The sequence below is a fragment of the Ammospiza caudacuta genome, chromosome 1, assembly GCF_027887145.1.
Source record: "Ammospiza caudacuta isolate bAmmCau1 chromosome 1, bAmmCau1.pri, whole genome shotgun sequence".
Classification (NCBI taxonomy): Eukaryota; Metazoa; Chordata; class Aves; order Passeriformes; family Passerellidae; genus Ammospiza; species Ammospiza caudacuta.
In genome coordinates this window covers 5,794,886-5,818,940 of record NC_080593.1, presented here as the reverse complement: position 1 = coordinate 5,818,940, position 24,055 = coordinate 5,794,886, and the positions used below count along the sequence as shown (strand labels likewise).

The window sequence follows — 24,055 nt, the reverse complement described above, 5'->3', positions numbered from 1 at the left end:
GTCTCGGTCTCTGTGTTGACTAGATAGGGACAACTATTTATCTTTTTTTACAGATAACTAAAATTACCTGAAAATAATCTGCTCCTATTGGCTCAGCAACACTAGGGAAACAAGCTGAGTTTTCACTCAACTCTAGTGAAACTATGAGAGTCTTACCTTCTGGAAAACATTGTTCTGGAGTCTTGAAGTCTTCATAAAATTCTGGAATCTGTTTTAAAAGATCTTCAGGATTTGTCAGATCCACTGTGCTGACTTCAGAAGAGCTGACACCGTCCAACTACCAAGCACAGTAATATCAGTTATTGATTCTTTCTAATTCGGGTCCAAATTAATAAATTAATCCATGTACAAATAAAACTCAAAATTAAAGTTGTGGTATGTACTAATATTACAAATATTGTTGGTAATGGAATAAACTTTTTTGATTTTAAAAGATATAAGCTTAGAAGTACCAACAGGTGCACTCAAATAGAGTCCCAAGCTCTGTAATTACAATATCTATCTACATGAACCAAATGTAATTGCCTAAAATCAGCTGGGAAACTGAAGAGCTTTTAAATTGCATATTAGTGAATGTAGTTCTCAAAAGAGGAGAAATTACCTGGGTTAAAACCATGAAATCATGGAAAGATGCCTTCACACAGGAGACCCAGATAAATAAATCAGTTCTCATGCCAGGAACTGAGCACCCATGATAATATTTAGGAAGCAGAAATTGGAATCACACCCTGTATTCTTCAGTAGGCTTTTTGCCATCCCATTAAACCAAAGACAATATTATGAGTCAGCAGTTTGCTAGCAATTGTTTACTTTATGCTTTTATTCTTTCATGCTGGTAAATAATATTGGTTTTTACTTCTTTACTTCTTTACTACCATAATGCTGGTTTTTACTTCTCTGAATGTATTCTACATTCAAAATTATTTTAAAATCACTGTAAACTGGTAACAATGATCTTTAATGACACAGGGAGAAACTCATTTCAAGCATTATGCTTCTTGAATCCAAGATACTTAGGACATAGGCAGACATGATGGAATTTCCCTCATGAAAATTTATCTCTCTTGAATTCTTCTTTTTTTTTAATACTCCTTTTTTGTGGAGTCAAAATTTAATGAATGGAAGGTATCAGGGAGTATTTTATAAATTATTCATAATTACTACCAAAGTTACATCATAGTTTTCCCATTTCTACATGCTCTCTTTCCTATACTATTTTTTTTTCTTTAAAATAAATACCTAGAAAACCTTTGACTTTGCTCACAGAATTCCAGCTCCAATATTGCCTCTTGTCCTGCCAGACCAGGTACTGAAAGTTCAGAGCTGCTTCTGGCACTAAACGTCTCTCTGGTGAATCCCTGAACTGAAATATGCCTGTGTTTGACCAGTATTGGAAAATTAACATCACTGGGAAAAAAAAAAAAAAATTGTTACCTCTTTATCTTCTGGTGATGAAAGTTCACTCTTCCTGTCCTTTCCTAGATAAAGCACACTGAATTCGTCAGAGGAAAATCCTGATCCTTTGCTGGAGCTGCCTGAATTTTTTGCTCTGTCTCCCCTTTGCCTCAGGTGATTTTCATCCTGAAATGAATCTGTGGATTAGAGGGGCTTTCTTTTGCCTTTTTTAGGGAGTGCACAAATCAGAGGGGAAAAAACAATAAGCCATAAATTTCATTTAAAGTGGGAATCTCCAGAGAAGAGTTATAAGAAAGGATCATTTTGAGTCTCTGATTTTACCTAAGGATAGAACTTTTCCCCAACAGAGCAAATGAAGGCATTTTAGTGACCTATTCAAAACTTAAATGAGAATTCTTACATAGGAATTAAAAGGTAAATTTAATATGGGAAATTGTGATACCAGAGTGACAACTGTGATTGAAACAGATCTGAAAAATTCATGGAGCACAAAGAAATAGGGTAAATATATGATGTAGTATCAAAAATTTGTCCTTAGTAGAGCCACTCCATACTTAATCCCATCCACATCTAATAATTACTACATACTACACACAGCAAGGAAAAATACAAAGTAAAGATCAGAGCTATCAATTCATATTCTGAATCCATGATAATGTTCTATATGCAGAACATGTATTTTGGCTCTTTCATGCAAATAATACCAAAACAGTTGACATTATGCATAAATATTTACATTAAAAAATACAAGTTCACCAAGGACTGCCATAATTACCTGTGTGCACCACAGCACGTCAGCTAGAATTCCTGAAAAAATTTTCTTTTAAAACCATGAAAGAATCTTGATTTTAAAAGCCTCCAAGTGATGATTTACCCATGCTGTAAATATTTTTATTTTTGATTCTAGTTCAGAACTTTATAGTTTTCTGGAAATGGATCAACATCTCCCACCCTGTTCTGCTAGAGACTCTTCTCCCGCCCATCCCTCCCTTCATCTCTCTCCACATTTCTGCTGTTCCAACACAAATGAAGACACCCATTACCTGCTTGCTGCATTCTGTGTCAGTAAATGTGCTCAGTTTATCATCATCTTCGAAACCCTCACTTGTATTCTCTGCCTCAGCAATAGGGACACAAACAAATACGTTGGGGTTTCTAACAAAATCTTCAAGACCTGGGCATTTGTCCCTGTTTTTCTCAATCCATTCATTATTGTAATTCTCTTTACAAGTCTTTGGCTCTTCCCTCTTGAACCCAAGTGAGTTCTGTGCAGTCAATTTGATTTTCTTCTTGTGCACTTTCTTTATGTGCCTGAGCTTCCGGCAGCAGGCATCCCACGTCGTGCTCTTGACAAGGTGGAACGCCTCGCGGATCCGAGCGAAGGCGATCCGAAGATTGTTCATCTCTCCATCATCCTCTGTTGTCTGGAGACTGTCAGCACTGAAAGAACTCAGCAGCAGTGCAATGAAAAGGTTGAGAACCTGAAAGCAATTGAAATAATAATGATTAAAAAAAAAATTAAAGTCTGGAGATTAGCATTGGAAAATCTGAATTCTAACTTTGAAGAACACAGACGCTACCAAAGTTCTGTCTCTCCTGAGCAAACCAAAACAAGGTGATAAGGAAATGGCAGCAAGTGATCACATTGTGATTGATGAAATCAACATATCTATCTGAAATTTCAATGTTCCCATTCCTCTCTTCTCAAAAAAATGCAATTTAAACTACGAGAGAAAACAGAACTGTATGACAAATGCATTATTTGGTGGAAGCAACTTTTCAAAGGTTAAAGCAGTAACATTGACTCATGTCCTGTGAGTTTAGCAATTGTCTCTTGATTCTTCAAATTAGAATTAAATCAGGCCCCTGTGGAGTTACTTCCAAAATTCTGTAAGATCAGATTCAGGCCCAGAAATTTCCTAAAATCTGCCACATTATCACAAAAATCTAAACCAAGAGAGGCTCGAATTTTTCATTTTTAAGTACCTTCATATAAAGGAATTTTTAAACCTCCATTTGTTTTGGGGTTTTTTTTTTTTTTGGTTGTTTGCTTTTAAGGGAATGTGAGAATTTCATTTTTTCACTAATATTTTGGTTACTAATAGGATCTGTGTATCTTAATTTTTGTCGTGGCAGAACTGGGCAGATAACACCCCCGAGCCATCCAAGGACCACAGGCGGTGGAGAATACCAGCTCTCCAGAGATCAATTCATCTCATCTGTCTTACTTATTGACTTTAGGCTGGAATAAATCTCAGTCCCATATACCTCTCTCTGCTTCCTTGGATCATAAGAAAGCCTGGACGAAAAGTGGGGGCTAAACACTTCATTGCTTGACAGTTAACATTAAATTGTGATATAAATCTCACTCACAGCATTTCATCACTGACATCAATCCTTGCACTGTGGAACAGACAGGACATTAAATACATATTTAGGATTCAGCCACAGAGTAGAGATTTCCCACAAAGGTCTGCCTAGAGTTAAATATGTTCAGAATTCCTTTTACAATTAAGAGAAGCTTGGCATATGAATAAAGGACATGAGGAACAAAATTACCAAAAGAAGATATTTATGATTTGGGCATTAAGAAAGGACAGCTTAGAACCAAGGAAGGCAGGCTGTCCCTTGTGTCCCAGCATAGTGGGTTGAGGCTGTGTAGGTTATGCATTGCAAGATCTAGCTCTTGGATATAAATGTATCTTGAGATTCCTAAAAATAATTCTGATTTCTGTGGTAGCACTGTAGATTCTGCCATTTGCTGATAAAGCATTCAGTACTTGCATGAGGTCTTAATAAAATAAATAAAATTGATTTAGAGAGGGACTTAAGCACTTGGCCTAATTAATTCAAGCAGGTGAGCTATAAGCCACACTGATTATTTACATCCAAATCCCAAGACAGGGAGGAACTTAGCTGCCTGTGGTGTATTTACTGCAAAGGTGTTTCTTGTCAATTGCCACATGGAAAGATCAAGTGGTGCTGTGAGCAAAGCTCACAAAATGGGAAAATACAGATGGTGGCCCAAAGGTGAAAGGAAAAAGAGGATTTCACAGACTGTAACATAAATAACTTTTCCACCAGTTTTTAGGGAAGCTACCTTTTTTTTTTAGAACAACCATTAACTGGAGTCCACCACAGACAGGATGAAGAGAAGAACGCGTTGCGAAACTTACCACTAAATTTCCTATCACCATGACCAGCAAAAAGAAAACAAGACACATTGATGGTGGTTTAGCAACCACCATGCAGTCCCACATGGTCTCAATCCATTCTCCACACAGAATTCGGAAAACGACGAGGAATGAATGGAAAAAGTCCATCATGTGCCAGCGTGGCTTGCCGTCTTTGTTTATTTTATTGCAGTTGTCCGAATAACTCTTCCCAAAAAGTTGCACCCCTACTACAGCAAAAATGAAAATGATGATTCCCAGGACGAGGGTCAGATTACTCAGTGCTCCCAGAGAGTTACAAATTATTTTAATTAGAGTGTTTAAAGTTGGCCAGGACTTTGCCAGTTTGAAGACCCTCAGCTGCATAGCAACATAAAACATAGAGTTAGACATCAGTAGAGATAACTCATCTTTGCACCATGCAAATCCTGCAACAACTAAATTACTGATATTCTGAACTATTCCAGCAATGCAACATTCGTGGTACATTAACACTTTTAAAAAGTATTTATAGATATTTTTTTCTCTTGGCTGGGCAACACTGCAGACATAAACTAATCACCTCGTAAAGGACCAAACTAACTTGAGACCCTGATAAATGCAGGCAGGTGTCCATGCAATTCTCTTGATGTAGATTATGGTGCCTAATTTACATGTAAAACAAAGGACCAAAAGCTCAGGGACTGCTGCTGTAGCACTTTGAAAAGAGTTTATATTTTGATCAATGAATTTAAATCAGTCCCTGGTATATGAAGTGGATACCTTAACATAATCTCACATCTCTCTTTAAACATTGTTTATTTCTGTTTGTACTCTGACACTTTTCTCCTAATTTCCTGTGCTAGTATTTAATTAGTTGTGTCAGTGTTATAACACATCCATTCTGGAATATTTTTTCCTTTGAATATTTCTCAGTGAATTCAAAAGAAATATACTTTTTAAACTCCAACTCTAACATCACAAGGAGTTTGAGTGTGTTTCCTAAAGCCAAGTTGAGGAAGTAAAAATAACGAGGATTAAAAAAATAATAATTTCTTGCCTCCTAACTGCAGAAGTATTCTGTATTAAATTCACAAGATAAAGCTTTATACAACTGAGCATGCGTGAAGCATTACCAGTCTGAAGGATCGTAAAACTGACAGGGTTCCTCCTTTTCTCCTTTCTTTCTTGCTTTTGTGTTTGGGGAAACTCAATTCAATTAAACTCAGTGTGACAATGACACTGTCAAAAATATTCCAGGGCTGCTGAAAATAGTAATAGGGATCCAGAGCAACGATTTTTAAGATCATTTCTGCAGTGAAGATTCCTGTAAAAACCTGTGACAAGGAAACAGTAGCATCAGCCTGAAAGTAGCCATGAATTATCTCATCTCTAGGTCACCTTCCCTCAAATAGCATTCATGGACAGGTTAATAAACCCCATGTTTATGAAGTGCTAATGCACTTTTAGTTAAAATGGGAGGATTTTTTTTTCTGCCTTCTCAGGAGCACGATAAACTGCATAAAAAATCTGGGAATTGTCTGTATTAGAAACAAAGTTTATTAATGCTGGGTTTGCTAATTTTCAATTTTTACTTTCACTTTTTATGTTTCAAGTGAAAACACATATCAGCCAATTAATTAATTCTATAAAAAGCCACATAGCTGAGATTTGCTTACCAAGTTTCCTATTTTAAGCATGTATTTAAAAGTAGGTGACATATTATTGTGCTCCAGTGCCATGAACAAAGTGTTCATCACAATGCAAACCGTGATGGTGAGATCAAAAAAAGGATCCTTTATGAAAGCAGCCACTTTTTCCTTGATTCTCAACCAAAATGGGCAACAGTCCCAAATTAGATACTTTAAAGCAAAGTTCTTCAGGCGTGGTGGGCATTTCTGCTGAGCTTCTTCACGTTCTAAACAAAAAAGAAAATCCTTCTATCATTATTTAGCACTGAGTAAGATGGTGAAATAACAACTTCAAGCACTCAAAAGAACAGAGAAGGAAAAGGAAGTCTCTCATCTCTCACAGAGCTTCCTTGCACTTTTTACCATTTATGTGTTTCTTACATCAGCTGATAAACATGAAAATAAAAATTCAGAGAAAATGCCAAATTCTTTTGTGAGCACTTCCTTCAAAAGCCTTTGGAAAGGGTTTTCTTTGTTTCAGACTGGTACTACAGCCATCTGGCAATGCAGATATTTGTGATGCAGGGCCCTCACCACAGCTTTCCATGCTCTTGCAGGACAACAGAGCAGCTTCAGCTCTTCCCACCTTGTCCTCATAGGGTGTCTGGGACAACCGCTGTGTCACACCCAACAACTTTCTGTCTCCCTTGACCCTCAAGGCAGCTTAAAGAATCAGTGGTAGACATGGGAATTCTGACTCTGGCAAACCCAAATTGCCTGAAATTTGGCCTTTGGCCTTTTCTATGGGAAAGGTCACAACCATAATTTCCAGCTGATGAAAGCTGAACAGATCTCCATTTTCCTCAAGCAGAACTTGGGACAGAAGCTGTTTCATCTTTGTCATTTTCATCTTTTTAATCAAATCTAAATCTCACAGCTTTTCTTTCTTCTCCATTAATATTAATTAGCCCTTCAAAATACTTTTGACCCAGCTTAAGCCCTGTGCAAATTCATTGACTGACTGGAACTAGCTTTAAGTACAAGCACAGTAGGAATTACTCATCTGGTTTTCAGAGACCTGGGAGCTTTTCAGAAATAGATGAGCTGGGTCTGACTCATATCCTTTTCTTAATTGGCCCTGTCCTTATTTCTTCTCTCTGTTTAATTTTCATTTCTTCTCCCCCAGGCTCAATACTTACATCTGCGCCCTACACCACTTATTCCACTTTGACTCAATCCTCACTCCAGGTCTAGCTCTTGTCTTCCTCTAGAACTACAAGTCCTGTTTCACCCCAGCTCACAGCTAAAACTGTGCAACAAAACCCAAATCTTTGATGAATTACACTACAAAGCAAAGCTCAACTGGATGTGTTCAACCATGATTCTCCCAGGAAAAAATATTTTTAAAAATTTAGTAAAGGGACCTTCCAGCCACAGGTACCTCCCTATTCAATCTCATATTTGTGGTCCAAGAATTGGTGGTAGAGTTCCTCAAACAGGCCAAAAGAAAACAAAAGTTCCTCATCCTGAAGAACTTGGACTGAAATTTTTCAGCAAGATCTGCAACAAAACTATCAATCATCAAAATGACTGTCACTGATTAACTCTCACCAAAAATTCACTTGGGAAGGTAAATTAAAGGAATAAAATTGTGACGCTAAGTATTCAATATCCGAGAATTGTCACAACTAATTTTACTTGCATAATCTTGTTAATTGTTGAATTCTGCGTGCCTGTGAATCCTCTGAATTCTGCCACTGACACAACAGAAATCAGAGGCTCAGGAGGAGAAAACAGTGTCCCAGTCCTGCAGGTCAGATGATCAGAAATATCTTCCACCCCCTCTCACCCCAACCCTCTTCACTCTCTGTCCTACAAAACAAGCTTTTACAATAGGCAAAGAATGCGTTCCAGTACACAGAGACTGTGTGACACCTTTTTTTGATAAAAGAAATCCAAATGAACAAGGAAATTCCTAACTACTCGCCTACAAATCCCTGCTGACCTTTAAGAACTATGTTTTGTTCTTTCATGGCAGCATTACTTTAGGGTTGAAATAAACTTAATGAGGAACCACTTACCCTCCAAGACACTGGTAATTATGCTGACTACACTTGCTGCCCTTTGTCTCTGAAGAGCCTCATTAAAGTACTCCACTGACAGATGAGGAGGTAAATGCATCATGCTGCTCTCATCACGCACAGCTGGCTGCTCAGAGAAGTAAACACGATTAGGGAGATACCACGGGAGTGAAATGAGCCAGGATGTGATGATGGGTAACTGTGAGAGTTAATAGGAACAATGACAGGCAGCCAAATAAATGTACTTTTCTACAAGATGTAATAGATGGTGAGATTGAAGGTCCTACTCTCTTATGGGGCCACAGTGAATGGATCCTGCAAGCATGTAACACGGGGCAAGCACAGCCTTGGAAATGAGTGTATGCAGGGAAATGGGCCTAGGAATTAATCAAGAAACTAATGGAATAGGAGAGAGGTGAAGGATAAATAGGGGAAATTTGAGAACTTACAGGCAAAGCTGCTGCATGATGCTAAAGGGGCTACGAACAAAAAAAAAAAAAATTAAAAATTCACAGGTATTATTCAAAATTATACCCCTGAGCAGCATTTGGGATGAAAAGGGTGACTTGTAATTTCAGCTCTAGGAATCTTTCAAACTACATTAGTGCAACTAATGAATAACAGAAACATAAGGTTTACCAAAATCTAATTTTCAGGAAGCATCAGACTTATTAAAAACCAGTTTCTACAGACAACTGAAAAATTCCCATATCAGCATGCTTGAGTTCACATCACTGTTTGCCATTGAGGCGAAACTCTTAAAACAACAACAACAACAAAACAAACAAACAAACAAAAAACCAACAACCCAACCCTGCCACTGACCGATAAACCACAATATAAGGCATATATATAAAATATTATATTTTTCCTCACCAGATCCCCCTTTCCCACGTCTTCCATGACCGGTGGGAGCATGGCTCCTTCAGAGGACACGGGATCTTGGCTGTGCACCCCGCTGCTCCCCAAACCCAGCCCAGGGTGCTCATCCAGGCCGCCCCCCTTGCTGCTCCGCGCGCAGTTCGGGGTGGCGGGGTGGGAGCTGTGGCCCCGCTGGCCCTGCAGGCTGGGGCGCCGTCCCATCCGCGGCCCCGACAGCGAGCGGCAGCGGGGTTGGTGTCCCCCGGCGCCCGCGGTGTCCTCGTCACCCAGGTCCGCTCCCGAGCCACCCTCCACGGCGGGGCTTTGGAAGTTGAAGACGCTCCCGTGGCTCAGCCGGCGCTTGGAGCTGGGGCCGTACACCAGGCCCACTAGAGACTGGAAGGCCAGGAAAAGCAAAACAGAGAGAGCAGCGAAACATCACGGAGAAAATCTGGGGAAGTTGTAAATTATCGGAGCTTCATAGTGTTTGCTGTCAACCACTGCAAGTCCAAAACACTTATCTGATTCAGATTTTTTGGGAAGGATTATGTTTAGATTCTCAATGGCAGATAATAAAACTTTAGCCCAGGAGAGACTGGAAGCCCAAGAAAAACAAAACAGAGAGAGCAGCGAAACATCACAGAGAAAATCTGGGGAAGCTGTAAATTGTTCGAGCTTCGAAAGGTTTGCTGTCAACCACTGCAAGTCCAAAACTCTTATCTGATTTAGATTTTTCGGGAAGGATTGTGTTTATATTCTCAATGACAGATAATAAAATTTTATGAGCTGTACCAGCCATTTTTGAGATAATACTTACATTTTATACCTACATTTTATACTTACGTTTTAAGTATGAAATTTTATACTTACATTTTAAGTATAAAATTTTTCACAGAGAAAGACAATATGAAAGCTAAGTTCTAGTAGTCGTTCACTTTATTTTTATTTCTCTTTGTTATAGAAAATCTATTTAACTATTTTAACTGCGCTTTCGTGCTCCATTTATAATACTTCCTTTTCAAATTATTTTTTTCATCTAATTCTTCTTTATCCCAATATTTGCTCATTTTAAGGACTTAAGAGTGATCTGTGTTTGTAATGGGGTTTTGTTTATGCTTTCAAGCCATTAATTTTAAATTAAAATTAGAATAGCTGTAAGGATCTCAGATGCAGATAATAGATTACCAACTTTCGTTGACTGTCTGGGAGCTGTGACTTGGGAAGTTCTTCTTCTTCTTCATTTTCTTCTCTCCCCAGTGTCTTATTTCTCTTTTGCCTATTGCTCCTTTCCTTGATTTCTTTGGATGACAGAGAAGAGGCTTCAAAGGAGCTAAGTGACAGGATATCAATCCCTTTAATACCCAGTGACTGAAATTAAAAAAACCAAACATGGATGATATTATCGCTGGGTGCTTGAAGTAAAAGCAGAAAAAAACACTTCTGTGCTCTATATTATTATTTCCTGATAACAATTTTTGTTTCACAAAGCTCGTTAAAAATCTTCAAATATGTGATAATGCTAAAAGAAAGAGGAGAGAATTTCCCCAGCATATGGAGCACTGAACAATTTGCTATTTGCAGTGTGTTATATGATTACAAATACTGGGCCTGCCAGAGGCAAAATAATCACATTATAGCTCCAACTCCTCCATATGGCAAACTTGCTTACAATAAAAGTCCTCAGTTTGAAAATAATGCAGTAGAATATATCCTTTCCCCAAAATAAATGTTCAATCTGTAATAAAAGTCTTTCTTTTCATTGGGGATCCTTGGGACTATATTCACAGTGTGGATGATTTTCCTTCCAATGCTGAATTTAGGGTGATATTTTAAAAAGACAGGAGTATCTTGTTCCAGAAGCTTCTATGCTATTTAAGTTGTCAAGAGACTTTTCATTCAACTACAATAGGTTTTGGCTCAGATGTTAATGCAGCAGAATTACTGTATGTTTCTTTGCTCAGCAGCCCAAATGAAAAAATAGACTAAAAAAGAATTTTAAAAAAAGCTAAATTTTCTTTTGGAAGCTGCTGGTTGACAGAATTAAATACTTAAAGTAACATCAACCTTTAATGCATTTTATCAAGAATAACAGTCATTGATTCAGAGGAAACATACATAGCTGAAGGAGGAGTTGTTCTGCAGCTCCAGGAATCACTAATTTCAGTAAGTTATCACTTCCTCCTGTTTCCATGACTGGTTTGTATATACAGCTTTTTTTGTGTGACACCTTTTTTTAAAAAGGGAGTTTTTAAAACTCCCTTTTACACAGGAAGTGATGCTTTTTCTTCTGTCTGGGTGGGGCTCTGAGCAACCTGGTCTAGTGGAAGGTGTCCCTGTCCATGGCAGGGGCTTGGAGTGAGATGATCTTTAAGGTCTCTTCCACAGAATTCACAGAATGACCAGGTTGGAAGAGACCTTCAAGACCATCGAGTCCAACCCAGCCCCACCTGGCACCCAGTGCCACATCCAGGCTTTGTTAAACACACCCAGGGATGGTGACTCCACCACCTCCCCAGGCAGCCATTCCAGAACTTTATCACCCTTTCTGTAAAAAACTTTTTCCTGTTATCCAATCTATATTTCCCTTGGTGCAGCTTGAGACTGTGTCCTCCAAACCTAAACCTGCCCTTCCAACAAAAACCTGACCAAAACTGAACAATGAGAGAAACACTTGCAAGTGAGTAATTTACATACCTCTTGCTCCTTCTGCAGTAATTCCATAGCTTCCCGAAATTTCCTTTCCTTTGCCTCAGTTTCAGCAATGGTGGCCTTGTTCTGGTCCTCATATGCCATTGTTACTACAGCCAGAATCAAGTTGACTAGATAAAATGAGCCCAGAAAGATGACCATCATGAAGAAGACTACATACACCTTCCCAGAAGCTCTGAGGGTCTGCAAGCAACACACCCCAGAGATAAACATTACCACAAAAGGCACCAGGTAGGTTTTCAACGTGGCTCTGAAATTCTTCAAAAGCACTGAGCTTCCTAGACACAATGCCTCAGGAAGCTTAAATGGAATCATAAATTTCTTTGCTGTTCTTCCTTCCTCCTCCAATACCTTCCCATTGTAAATCGCATGAAGACGATGAAGGAAGCATTTTTACATTTTTGAAGGACAGTACAGAATCCTTTTAGGACTTTTTTCCAAGAGTAGGGTGAAAGAGTTGGGAAGCACTTCAACATCCCTTTTCCAGGGGTCACAGGCAGAAGGAAGGCCTGTGAGCCTACCAGGGCCATGCCCTGGAAGAGCACATCATAGGCACTCGACATTCTTCCCAAGTTAGGGTGACAAGAAAGGAATGATGGGAGCAGTTATGCAGATTAACTTATTCCATATAAGGTGATGTTATGAACCCTGCTTTCTGATTGGTTAGTCTGGGGTTCTATATAAGGTATGGTTTCGGTTTCTCTTTGTTCTTTGGTTCCCTGCCCTCTATATATAAAGTTCGTGCGTGCCTGTTTTCACGGTTTTCTGGAGTAGCTCCCTACGGTGTACAGTTAATGTTTTTGTTGTGCATTTATTGCTGGCACCCCTTTTATTTTCCTTTATTAAACTTTGATTTTTGAGCACTCCTGTTGTACCTGTCCCTATTTTAGTTACTGCCACACTCCCACCTGATCCTGTCCTGGGGTTGCACCCACCATCAGCAATGAGGGTTCATCCAGCAACACCCTCACAGATGAATCATTGATTGTACATCCCATTGAGACAACCAGGGAGGCATTTTTACATTTTTGAAGGACAGTACAGAACTCTTTTAGGACTTTTTTCCAAGAGCAGGGTGAAAGAGCTGGCAAGCACTTCAGCATCCCTTTTCCAGGAGTCACAGGCAGAAGGGAAGGTGTGGGCTCAATGACCTGCAGCTGTTGCTTTTATTTAAGGTTTCTTGTCCTCTCTACACATTTTCTGCTTCAACCAATGAATATCAGTTCTAAGCCATGCACAAAACTGGTACCTGTTGGTACAGACGCTCCCAGTAGTCCTGGGTCATCAGGCGGAATAAGGAGAGAAAAGCCCAGCCAAATGTATCAAAACTGGTGAAATCATAATCAGGATTTGGCCCAATTTTACAGCATTTATAGCCAGGAGGACAGTCCCTGGAATTAATAACAAAAAGTGGAGTTCTTGTAAATGTGCAGATTTCAAGGAAAACCTCAGCTTTATGTAAGAGTTCCGATTATGTTTCAGCTCTGCAGTTCATTAGAGTGCAAAACACTTCTCTACTCCAGGTAGTATTGGCTGGAAGGAGGGATGGAAAAATCATCACCCACAATCCAGAAACAAAGGAAGAAGACAGGCTAGAGTAGACCACCAACCCAGGACAGCCCCCTCATCACCAATCCTCATCCCCTGCCCCTCACTGCAAAGCAACCACTCTCCCTCCTTGCCCAAACCTGCCCTCCAAAATTCTTTTTTTGTTTTTCCAGTTTAATGCTCATGAGCCTCACAGAGAGGAGTGTCTGTCCTGTGCTATATCCCAGATCTTTAACATTTTCAGTTCTCTCACACATCCATGGGAAAAAGGAAGACAACACTTCAGGAAAGTCTAAAAGACTAATTAGATCTGAATGCAAGTTCATACTTCATTCCCTACAAGAATTAAATTATCTGACTGCTATACTTTATTTTCTGTGATCCTGTTTCTGCATTCAAGGAAAGCTTGGAATTTCTGCTTTTGTCTCACATGACTGAGAAAATACAGGAGCACTGAGGCAGAGAAAACTTCCAAGGAAGAAATAATCTTAAGTCACTCACCCACCACCAGGACCACACAGCAAAATATCCGAAGAACCATTTTTCCTAGCAAAGTCAGCTATTAAAAAAAAAAAGGGAAAAATTTAAACCCAGAGCACTTTCTAGCCTGAATCCTCTATCATTTAATATTAGTAGTGATGAGTAACCAGTGACCTGTAAGAGTGAGAGCACAGGTTTCCCATGCTCACATTAACTGCACCAGATTGCAGGATGCCCTGGCCTCATTTATAAACATGAATATGTGTATGCATGAATTTCAGACTGAAGGTACTCCTTTAATGTAGAATTTTTATGGTTATTATCACTTTGGCTTTGTCTGTGTAAAGAAAATGAAGAATTGGAAGACATAGGCTCAAATGCAGTCACAGAATCCAGGAGTGGTTCAGGTTGGAAGCGACTGTAAAACTCATCTCATTCCAATCCCTGCCATGGGCAGGGACACCTTCCACTGTCCCAGGCTGCTCCAAGCCCCGTCCAACCTGGTCTGGGACACTTCAGGGATCCAGGGGCAGCCACAGCTTCTCTGGGCACCCTGTGCCAGGACCTCACCACTCTCTCAATAAAGAATTTCTCCCAAACATCTAATAGAAATGTTAAACCCGTCCAATATTTGCTAAAATATTTGCCAATATTTTGTTAAAATATTTTCCAGTATTTTTAAATGTTGGCACAAACTGGCAGAGTTCTGGCCTACAGCAATTACCCCTCTCCGAGAACGTGTGCAAACATGGCTAGGAGTAGAATAGACCAGTTCTGTTTCCAACGAGCAATAAAAAAGTTCTGAGGGGGGAAGAAAGAGTATTTGGTTGTGTGAATATCCACCACTAAAGAGCCAAAAGGCAGCTCTCTAGCCTAGCAGAGAAATGTAGATTTATCCATTAGGATGCTGGAGCTGTGCCCTTTTTGAACTCTTCCCCTCTTTCTCTTAGCATTAGTTACTCTATTATCAGCAGAATGAAAGTAAAAGCTTTAGCTAATAGCCAATTATCTCCATTAAGGTGTGGATTTATTATCCCAGATGTAAAGGAGATCTCACATGTCCCTGGTGCTTCTCAAGCCTCTCCTGTGCACATCAGATAAGTCAGCTTGATTCAGAAACACCAGGAACCTTTGATATCAGCTCTGCCATATCATGCAAATACCCCATAAAGGAATTAATCCCTATTTGGGCTACTTTCCACTGGAATTTTGCTCATCTCCACTCCTGCAAACTGAAAAAAATAGTTTTTTAAAAAAGATTCAGTGATTGAATCATAATAACATTTAGTCCTCCTTGTAGGAGATGGGAACTTCCTACAAAACCAGGAAGAAGGCAGTCCATACAAATACATAAAAATAGTTCCATAGAAAACTGGGCTTATAGGGATGTACATCCTAAATCCTGTAAGAAAGGCATCTACCAAGCATTAAACCTGTCTGGGCTCTCCTATTCCTTTTGGCATAGGATTTGAACAACACAAAGGTTGTGAAGCAACACAGATTTTATATTTCTCGAGCTGTTTTCTCCATATCATTGTGTTTATACAGCTTCAAAGTTCTGCATATACTAAAAAATAGATATTTTTGCTTCTTGTTCTTCAGCACAGAAAATCAGCATTTTCAGCCCAACTTTGTCTAATCCATGGTCTCTGCTGTGGTGTTCTAGTCACTGATTGATTCCTGCTCAAGTTTGCTTTCAATTATGATTTTTACAGCATTCTGTACATGTAAATTACTTGGTTTTTATGTGTGGTCTTTTGGTAGGAACAAGGAAAAAAAAAAGGTTTTCCTCAAAAATCTTTTCTACACTTTTTTCTCCTGGATTGTGAAGTTATTGAAAAAATCCTGTCTGAACAAATCTCCCACAGAGAGTGTGGACAAACAGCAATTCTGGGTGACTTTTCAGGTATTTTCAGAGTTCTCCTGGGAAAATTTTTTTCTTCCTGTACATTTGCTGCTGTGTCTGAACTCACTGGGAGAGATTTTCTTCAGTGATGAAGCTTTCTTCATATTTCTGGCACAGACATTGATTATTTTCAGTCTGTTTTTTTCACATATATTGAGTTTTCTCCTTTAACACAAGGCTTTGCTTTGCTATTCTGAATTGCATCTTACAGGCGTTCCTCTGGGAATGCTTTGATGCATTTTCAGATCTCTGCTCCATGGTTCCACCACCAGCCTCAGCCAAGGTGTGAACATGAAACATATGTATTGTAGATATCTTATATAAGACATAAAATAAGATATATTTGATGTCAAGAAGGAAGTAATTTGACTTTTCAACAAATTCCTCTGTTTTGGAGCTGCGGAGCAGTTCTCACTGAGCAGGAAAATGAAGATGCATGGGCTCTTCAGCCTGTAGTAAAAGTTGAACTTTGGGGAATTACAACAGAGAACGAGCAAATGCATGTTTCAGTTATTGTCATATCATTCAGGGAAACAGATCTGGATGTTACTGGAAAATTTGGGAGTGCTTTTTCTTATAATGAAGGGAAGGAATGCATTCCTGGATGCCTGCAAGCTGCTCTGGCTATCAGAAGGCCATTATCAGGTAGTTACTCATCAAAACATCAACCAAAACATCCTAATTCACAGCAGTGATTATACATGTGTGCATTGGTGCCTATAGCATCTAAAGAAGAATTAGGGGGAAAAAATTACCTGAATCATTAATAAACTCTTCATAACTGTTCCATGTTTTATTACAAAACTCTGTAGTGTTCCTCATACACTTTTGCCTGAGATTGCCCTTAAAAAGCTGGAGGCCTATGAGGGCAAAAACACTCAGGCAGAAAACAGTCAGGATCATCACATCAGCAAGCTTCTTAACAGACTGGATAAGGGCCCCTACAATGATCTTGAGCCCTAAAAAAACAATATAAAAAGGAAAAACAGGATGAAAAACTGAGATTCAGATATCATACTTGATCAGATTTAAAACAATGTATAAAAGCCAAAGTATAAGAATTACAGGATAATATATGGCAAATATATTTGCTATACAAGTATCTTTAGGGTGAGAGTGACTAATATGAGAGAAATATTTTTTCCTCCTTTCTTTGACCCTACAATTTCAAGATGTTCCTCTAATCCCTGAAAAATATTCATGCAAAGATAGCGAACCGGAGAACATCAGTTTTCTTTATCCATGAAAAGTAATGTGCCTAATTCAAATTACGCTTCCAACACTGGTGATTTCTGAAGATTATATCCAATCTGAACTTCTCCTGACAGGGACTGATGATGTAAAATAATTAGTAGTAAAGAGTCGTCAGTATGCAGAATTATTTCTGTGGAACCACAACACACACATTCTGTAAAACTGACATTATAAACTCTTAACAGCATCTATAAAAGCATAATGAAAACAAACTATATTTGATATTCTTTCTAACACCTGATTTATTCTGGGTGGGACAGATTAACTGAGACACTTTTTGTGTGCACAAATTCAGCTGTGTCTGCAACTTATGAAAGACACAGGAAAAAAAATACAGGCAAAAGCCAAAATTTTGAATGAAGCAAAGAATGAGTTGTAAATAGGAGAAAGTACTCAGCAAGTAAGATTTCTTACCTGGGACTATTGAAATGGTTTTTAAGGCCCTAAGAACCCTGAAAGTCCGGAGGACTGACACATTCCACCGTACATTGACTATTCCCACATACCTGTAAAGAGCAGATGTGAAATACCAAGTGCTCTAACAGAGTTAACAGGGCAGTTATTTACAGTGGTCATTCCTGGATGTCAATCTTTCCAAGCATGCTTTAAGCATTAAAAAGCTACATATCAAGGATTTGTCTGTTTATCAAATTGAAATGCATTTTTTCATTATTTGTTCCCCTCTGAGGTGGCTCCTGGCTTGTGCACAGCTGCTTTTGTGTGAGCATCTTTAGACATCATTCATTTAAAATACAAAGGTACCACTCAATATTATGAATTTACAAATGCTGGCTGAGCTGTTTTGATCTCCCTTCTGTAGCTGCCTTTAACCAGGATATAGAAGCTTGCTAATTACCAGAAAATCAGGTTTTAACTACAATTTTTGGAGATGGAGCCATAATTTAATCCACTATCCTGGTGTCTATACCCATCACCCTAACTGCAAAATTATATTTTCATTCATGGGGTCAGCAAGTCTGTATTTTTACCCAGCTCTTGCATTTCACCAGTCTCAACACATCCCTTCACAGATACCCAACACTGGGAATATCTTGCTCTGCACAGCTCTATTCCCTTCTTGAAAGACTAAAACATTATTTTAATACAGGGAGTGCTAAACGAGGGGAAAAGTCAATGTTTTAGACAGTTTCAGGTGCAATTAGGAGCCATGGGCTGGTTTTTAAATCACATACAGCTTTTTGCACCACAGCAATGAGAATTTCTAGCACAGAAGGAGGAGGCAGGTAATCCATATTTTATTTGTTCCCACTTACGCCATGACAATAACGGAGAAATCCAACCAGTTCCAGGGATCCCGGAGGAAAGTGAATTCATTTAGACAGAATCCTCTTGCCAATATTTTTATCAATGATTCAAAAGTGTAAATGCCAGTGAAAGTATATCTAAGGAGAGGAGAAAAGAGCCAAATGGAAAGAGCAGTGTTAGAACTCAACAGAAGAGGCACAGTCAGACTATTTAATGTTTGGGCCAGCAAAGCGAGACAATGCTGGAGAGAACAAACAGATTTCTGATGGATTTCAGTGTATTCCATCAGTATCTGGGTCACATGGAGCTGGAAACAGTAGCTGACTGCAACCTGGACGTGACTATTGGTGTGCAACCCATAACACACTTTTTGGCATTCAACAATTTTTTCCAAATTCTTCCTGCGAAACCCCATAATTTCAGAAACACCAGACTCACAGTTACTGGGTAAAATAAAGATCCAAATTTCTATCTTCCTCCACTTTCAAGTGGCCAAGTGAAGGTGTGATGTGCTGTGTTTTTTCCTTTGGGCACACAGCAACCATTTCTGTGTAGAATATTAAAAACACTTAGAGGAATACAAGAGTAGAGGGTTTTCAATTTAAGATGGCAATTATTCTTATTAATGGAAAATTATCAGTAAAAGCTCTTCTGGACTTAACTGAGTGCACTTATAATTTCAAGGAGGCACTGATATCCCTACAGAATTCAAAAGGCTTTCATTTGGTAGTCAGCAAATGCACTAAGAAATTATATGGATGTAATGCTTCCCTTTTTATTTGGAAAGAAGTATTCTGAAATTATTCTTGAAATGCATTTGAATGGTAGCTGATGTCAACAGCAGATACAACTCTGATCCAACCTTTAACTCTCTCATAGGTGGAGTGGCACCTCTGCATCTTCTGGTGTTTTAATACCATGCAGAGTTTTGTTCCTGCTTGCATGACAGTTTGCCATTCCAAGCTGTTTCAGTGTCATTTAATATGGTATAGTAAAAAAATACTTTTAAGCATGTTTTTAATACTAAGTATTTGGGAATCTTCTCCTTCATGTTAGGTGTTAGAATCATCAGTATTTATATTCTAGTATTTTTGCCAAAGTGAAAAAGTGACAGTTGAAATAATCTCTAAAAAAGCCCCAAAACCAATAAATCCATGGCATTATACATTTCAAGACTGACTGCAAAACATGGATTTATTGTGATTTAACATTGCAGGTGCTGGCAGAGCCAAAGATAAAAGCTTTCCATTCTACCAGCACTCTGCAGGCCAAGCGCTTCTGACAGAACATTTTATTAGAGCAAAATTCAGGATTTCAATATAATTAGCCAGAATTATGAAAGACAGCAACTCCTATGTGCTCAATCAGCATCAGTAACAACAGGAAATACATCTTGATAGAGAGAAAATAATTACTGAGTAACTTCAGAAAGTGGGAAAACTGGAGCAGCAGAACAGACATGAAGCCAGTTCAACAGTTGGACTTAATCAGCACTTATTCTCTCCTATAACACCAAAATTATTGTATATATTAGGCTTAAAGACAAAGCTACTTCCTCAAATAAAATCTGAATTTAAAAACCCCCTTAAGACAAGGGGGGGTTGTCTAAATCTCCCACAAATTATCTCAAATGAAAGTGTCAAGTCTCAATAACTCAGTACAGCTACATAAATAAAAAGCATACATACCCACAGATACTTACTCAACATATGTGCTCCATGAAGGTGATGAAGACTTATGTGACTCAGAGCGAGCCATGAATACACAATTAGTTATGATGGTGCACATGATAAACCAGGTGAACCATGTAAGTCATGGGAGTGAAGGCAAAGGATATGACATGGATTCAGAAATGTGACTAAACATTGCATCAGCCACTGGTTGATCTTATCTGGCTTTTTGTTTAAAGCACTTGTAAGAACAGCATGCACAGGTATTCAGTGATTTTGAGCCATGCTAGATGGCAACACACTATTGCTGTTATTCAGGGATTTCTGTATTGATTACAGATCTGCTGCTCTAAGCGTTTCCAGCCTGGAAAAAGGACCCTCAACTACTTTAGGATTGGGTGGAAGGATGCAATTTTAGTTTCATTTGTTGGCATACAAGTTAAACACTTGCCCAAATCACACAGGTGGAGCCCAAACCTACCTCTGACCTGGCAGAGCTCTTCTCTTCCAAAGGACAGCATGAAATCTGACAGTGTGATTGCAGGAGTCTCAAACAGCTCTAGATCACAGAATCACAGGATATGCTGAGTTTGAGGGGACCCATCAGGATCATCAAGGCCAAGTCCTGGCCCTTTTCAGGGCATCCCAAGAGTCCCATCATGTGCTTGAGAGCATTGCTTCAGGCTGGTGCTGTGACCACTCTCTTGGGGAGCCTGTTCAGTGCCCAGCCACCCCTGGGTGAAGAACCTTTTCCTGATATCCAACCTAAACCTCCTCTGGCTTGGCTCCAGCTGTTTCCTCAAGTCCTGCCACAGGTCACCAAAGCAATAACATCAGGGTCTGCTCCTCCACTGCCCCTCACAAGGAAGTTGAAGACCACAGTGAGTCTCCCCTCAGTTTTCTCCAGCTGAATATACCAAGTGTCCTCAGCCACTGCCTTCCCCTCCAGACCATTCACCATCTTCACTGCCCTCCTTCGGGTGCTCTCTAATAGATTAATGGGGTTTTATGTTGTGATGCCCACGTTTAGCCAGCTCCAGGGGCTCCCCAGGTGCTGCCTGGGACCTGCTGGCCCAGAGAACAGGAGCTTGGGCAGCGGCCTCATATGTGGACACCAAAGCTCAAGGACATGATTGTGACCATGTTCACAGGGGTCTTAGGATGAGGGAAGAGATGAGGATCTGACTCCATGCTTCTGAAGGTTTGATTTATTCTGTTTGGCCATTAATTAGAAACAACCACATGAGACCAATCTCAGATCCACCTGTTGCATTCCACAGCAGCAGATAATCATTGTTTACATTTTGTTCCTGAGGCCTCTCAGCTTCTCAGGAGGAAAAATCCTAAGGAAAGGATTTTTCGGAAAATATCATGGCTACACATGATCTGGGGCTGGATCTCATGCCTTGTTGTACCCCACATGTGGGCAATCCATATGGAAAGACATCCATCTTTGCCATTATCCATCCTCACCAAGAAACAAATCCTGGCTTTAGCTCTAGGCATGGTCCAGCTGTTAGAAGGTGCTGAGCCACTCATGGAAATGCCAATGTCAGCCAAATTCCGCCCAGATAAAGCCCCAGATGAGAGGCACTGCTGTTCCAGGGATGTCTCCACGCTGCTGTGATGACAACTCGAGCCATTGGGGTTACCTCACACCACAGATGGCTGGAAATCTGAAATCCACACAGGGACATCACAGACTCCGCTCTGGGTCTGGTTCAGTCTGAAGCCACAGCTCAGGTGTCCTTCCCCATGCCAAACTGGAGCAATACACTCGTGATTCTCACCCCCTAAATTTGATATATGAGATGGGATGTATATTACCTTTATATTCCCAAGGCATTCCCTGCAACAGCATTTGGGAAATATTTACTTTCATATACCACATGTACACTTTTTGCATCTTATTTCCCAGAGAAACTAAGTTTATATGGGTTTTGTTTCCTGTGTGTGCTTGCCTAACTCAACCTTTTCTCTCAAAACTGGCCAATGGTTGATCAGCTTTGGCACATGAGTTGAATTTAATTCCCACATTTGGGTAAGCAGAAGATGAAAAAGAGGAGAGAGATCTTATCAGTCTTCTCACTGGAAAAGGCTTCAGAGTAAGATACTTGTTTATGACCCATCAAGAAATCAATATCAGAGCTGAAAACACAAATCTATAGAAAATCTTGCTTAATAAGCCAAATACTCACAAAACTTATTTCTGTGTATCACAAAAGTACCAAAATCACCTAATAATAGCTAATAATAATCACCTAATATTATCTAAGGTGATTCATAATTAGAATCTACCTGTAGTGAGGAAAAGACCAGATTAACTCAATGCTGTAAAATACAAAAGCACAGGATTATGTAGGGTTTTATAATCAAAAAGAGTGAATAAAGCCAATAAAAGGATATGAATGTACTAAAATTTTAATTGCTCTTCTTCGTATTGGGTGGAAGGGACTGAAGATCCACAGGGCACGTGTAGCAGTAAATCTGTAGATTATTTTCTGCTTGTTTAGCACTATGAAAACCTTTTAAAAATAAACAAACAAGAATTTGTCAGGAAGTTGAACACAAAACTTATATTTGTGCTATATCCTGTTGTGTCAGTCATGAGCAAGAGCTTGAATTTCACTTTATCCTGGTTAACTGGAAAGGCTGAATACATTTGCTATCCTTTCATTAGAAACTTCAGCTCTCAGGCTGCAAATTATTCCTTAGCATAAATTTCTTTTTTCAGCCTTGTGATTTGCAAAGAGGTGTGCACAAAACTAATCTTGCTAATGATTATTCTCTTAAAATAGAACAAAACCCTCATTCAGTCAAGATATACAAGAGGTGCAATGAAGAACTGCAGCCTTTTTCATTATTTTCAGTGACAGTGATCCTCTAGCTCCTGGACTGTAGAAATTAGTTCAGTGTTTAACATCCTCTCAAGCAAACAGCGTAATTCCCAATGGATTAGTTTCCATTTCCCTGTTTGTTATTGAAAACCATATTCTTCAGTATGTCACAACTGGAATATGGAGCTTGCGTCAGGAGGTCGTAAGGATTCATCAGCAATTGTTTTTAAATAATCTTTATGCTTAAGTATCATTTATTGTATGTGTAAGTGGAACAAAAGTATTGAGATGGAGTGAAACACATTGTTCAAAACTATGGAACTTACGAAAATTTACAAAATCATGTACAAAAGTATGTACAAAATTACTAGAACTCCTAATTATTATAATTTCTTTCCAAACCCCCTTTTCTTCCTTTATCCAATTTATTTTTTCTGCTTCTATTCTGATTCAAAACTTAATTGATTTCATATTGCTTCATTCTAAAAATTTAAAGTTCAGCTTTTTTTAAAAAAGATTACAGCACATCACTCAGCTGTGCCAACTGCATGCGTTGTTTAACCTAGAATGGGATGAGAATTTGTATAAAGGGATGTAGGCAGAGCCCTTTGACAGATTTTCCACCGAAACTTTTGGCAATGCAATAAATTAAATTTAATTAATTAAAAATAAAATCCAAGGATCTTGGTTGGCTCTAACCTTATGATCTTTGTAGTACGGGTCGACATCCTCCAGTGGTTCCCCAATGAGCTCTGGAGGAGGATTTCCATAGAGAGCTGGCAACTTCTGGAAAGCTTTGAGGTCAAGCTGAGGACGATCCTTCTCCTCAGGTTTCTGCTCTGCGGTACTTTTTGGACATTTCTTTTTGGCAGCAATTCTCTTTTTGATGGCTGCCAAGGATTCCTGAGTGAACCTGCGGAAGTTGTTGGTACCAGGCCCCAAGAATTCAGCCATTTTTCATACTCCTCCTCCTGTCACTAATTCTGTCCAAATAGTAGAAACAGGTAAAAAGGAAGTCAAGGAACTCCAAAACAGGCGAGTTATGGAAATTAAACAACTGTTAGCCCATGCATAGTAAAGAAAGGAAGTCAAGGAACTCCAAAAGAGGCAAGTTATGGAAATGAAACAACTGTTAGCCCATGCATAGTAAAGAAAATCAACTTTCTAAGCCACCAGGTTCTACAAAGGAAAAGAAGAAAATATATGATAAATACCTTTTTCAGTGAGATGTCTGCTCAGTATTT

The 24,055-nt window shown here is 39.1% G+C and overlaps 1 protein-coding gene across 1 annotated transcript in view; it reads right to left on the bottom strand.

The window, feature by feature from the left end:
• LOC131554836 (sodium channel protein type 5 subunit alpha-like) overlaps window positions 1-23,765 on the bottom strand; it is a 33,738-nt gene extending 9,973 nt beyond the window's left edge. The window contains exons 1-18 of the mRNA XM_058800432.1: window positions 23,511-23,765; window positions 22,381-22,499; window positions 20,007-20,111; window positions 18,313-18,441; window positions 17,453-17,544; window positions 16,540-16,743; window positions 13,900-13,957; window positions 13,100-13,241; window positions 11,836-12,033; window positions 10,327-10,509; window positions 9,157-9,537; window positions 8,281-8,410; window positions 6,248-6,486; window positions 5,705-5,905; window positions 4,593-4,949; window positions 2,460-2,897; window positions 1,435-1,581; window positions 157-277 (exon numbers count right to left, since the gene is read on the bottom strand). Coding sequence (XP_058656415.1) covers window positions 157-277; window positions 1,435-1,581; window positions 2,460-2,897; window positions 4,593-4,949; window positions 5,705-5,905; window positions 6,248-6,486; window positions 8,281-8,410; window positions 9,157-9,537; window positions 10,327-10,509; window positions 11,836-12,033; window positions 13,100-13,241; window positions 13,900-13,957; window positions 16,540-16,743; window positions 17,453-17,544; window positions 18,313-18,441; window positions 20,007-20,111; window positions 22,381-22,499; window positions 23,511-23,765 — 3,499 coding nt within the window. The remainder of the gene's footprint in view (window positions 1-156; window positions 278-1,434; window positions 1,582-2,459; window positions 2,898-4,592; window positions 4,950-5,704; window positions 5,906-6,247; window positions 6,487-8,280; window positions 8,411-9,156; window positions 9,538-10,326; window positions 10,510-11,835; window positions 12,034-13,099; window positions 13,242-13,899; window positions 13,958-16,539; window positions 16,744-17,452; window positions 17,545-18,312; window positions 18,442-20,006; window positions 20,112-22,380; window positions 22,500-23,510) is intronic.
• Window positions 23,766-24,055: the final 290 nt, after the last annotated feature.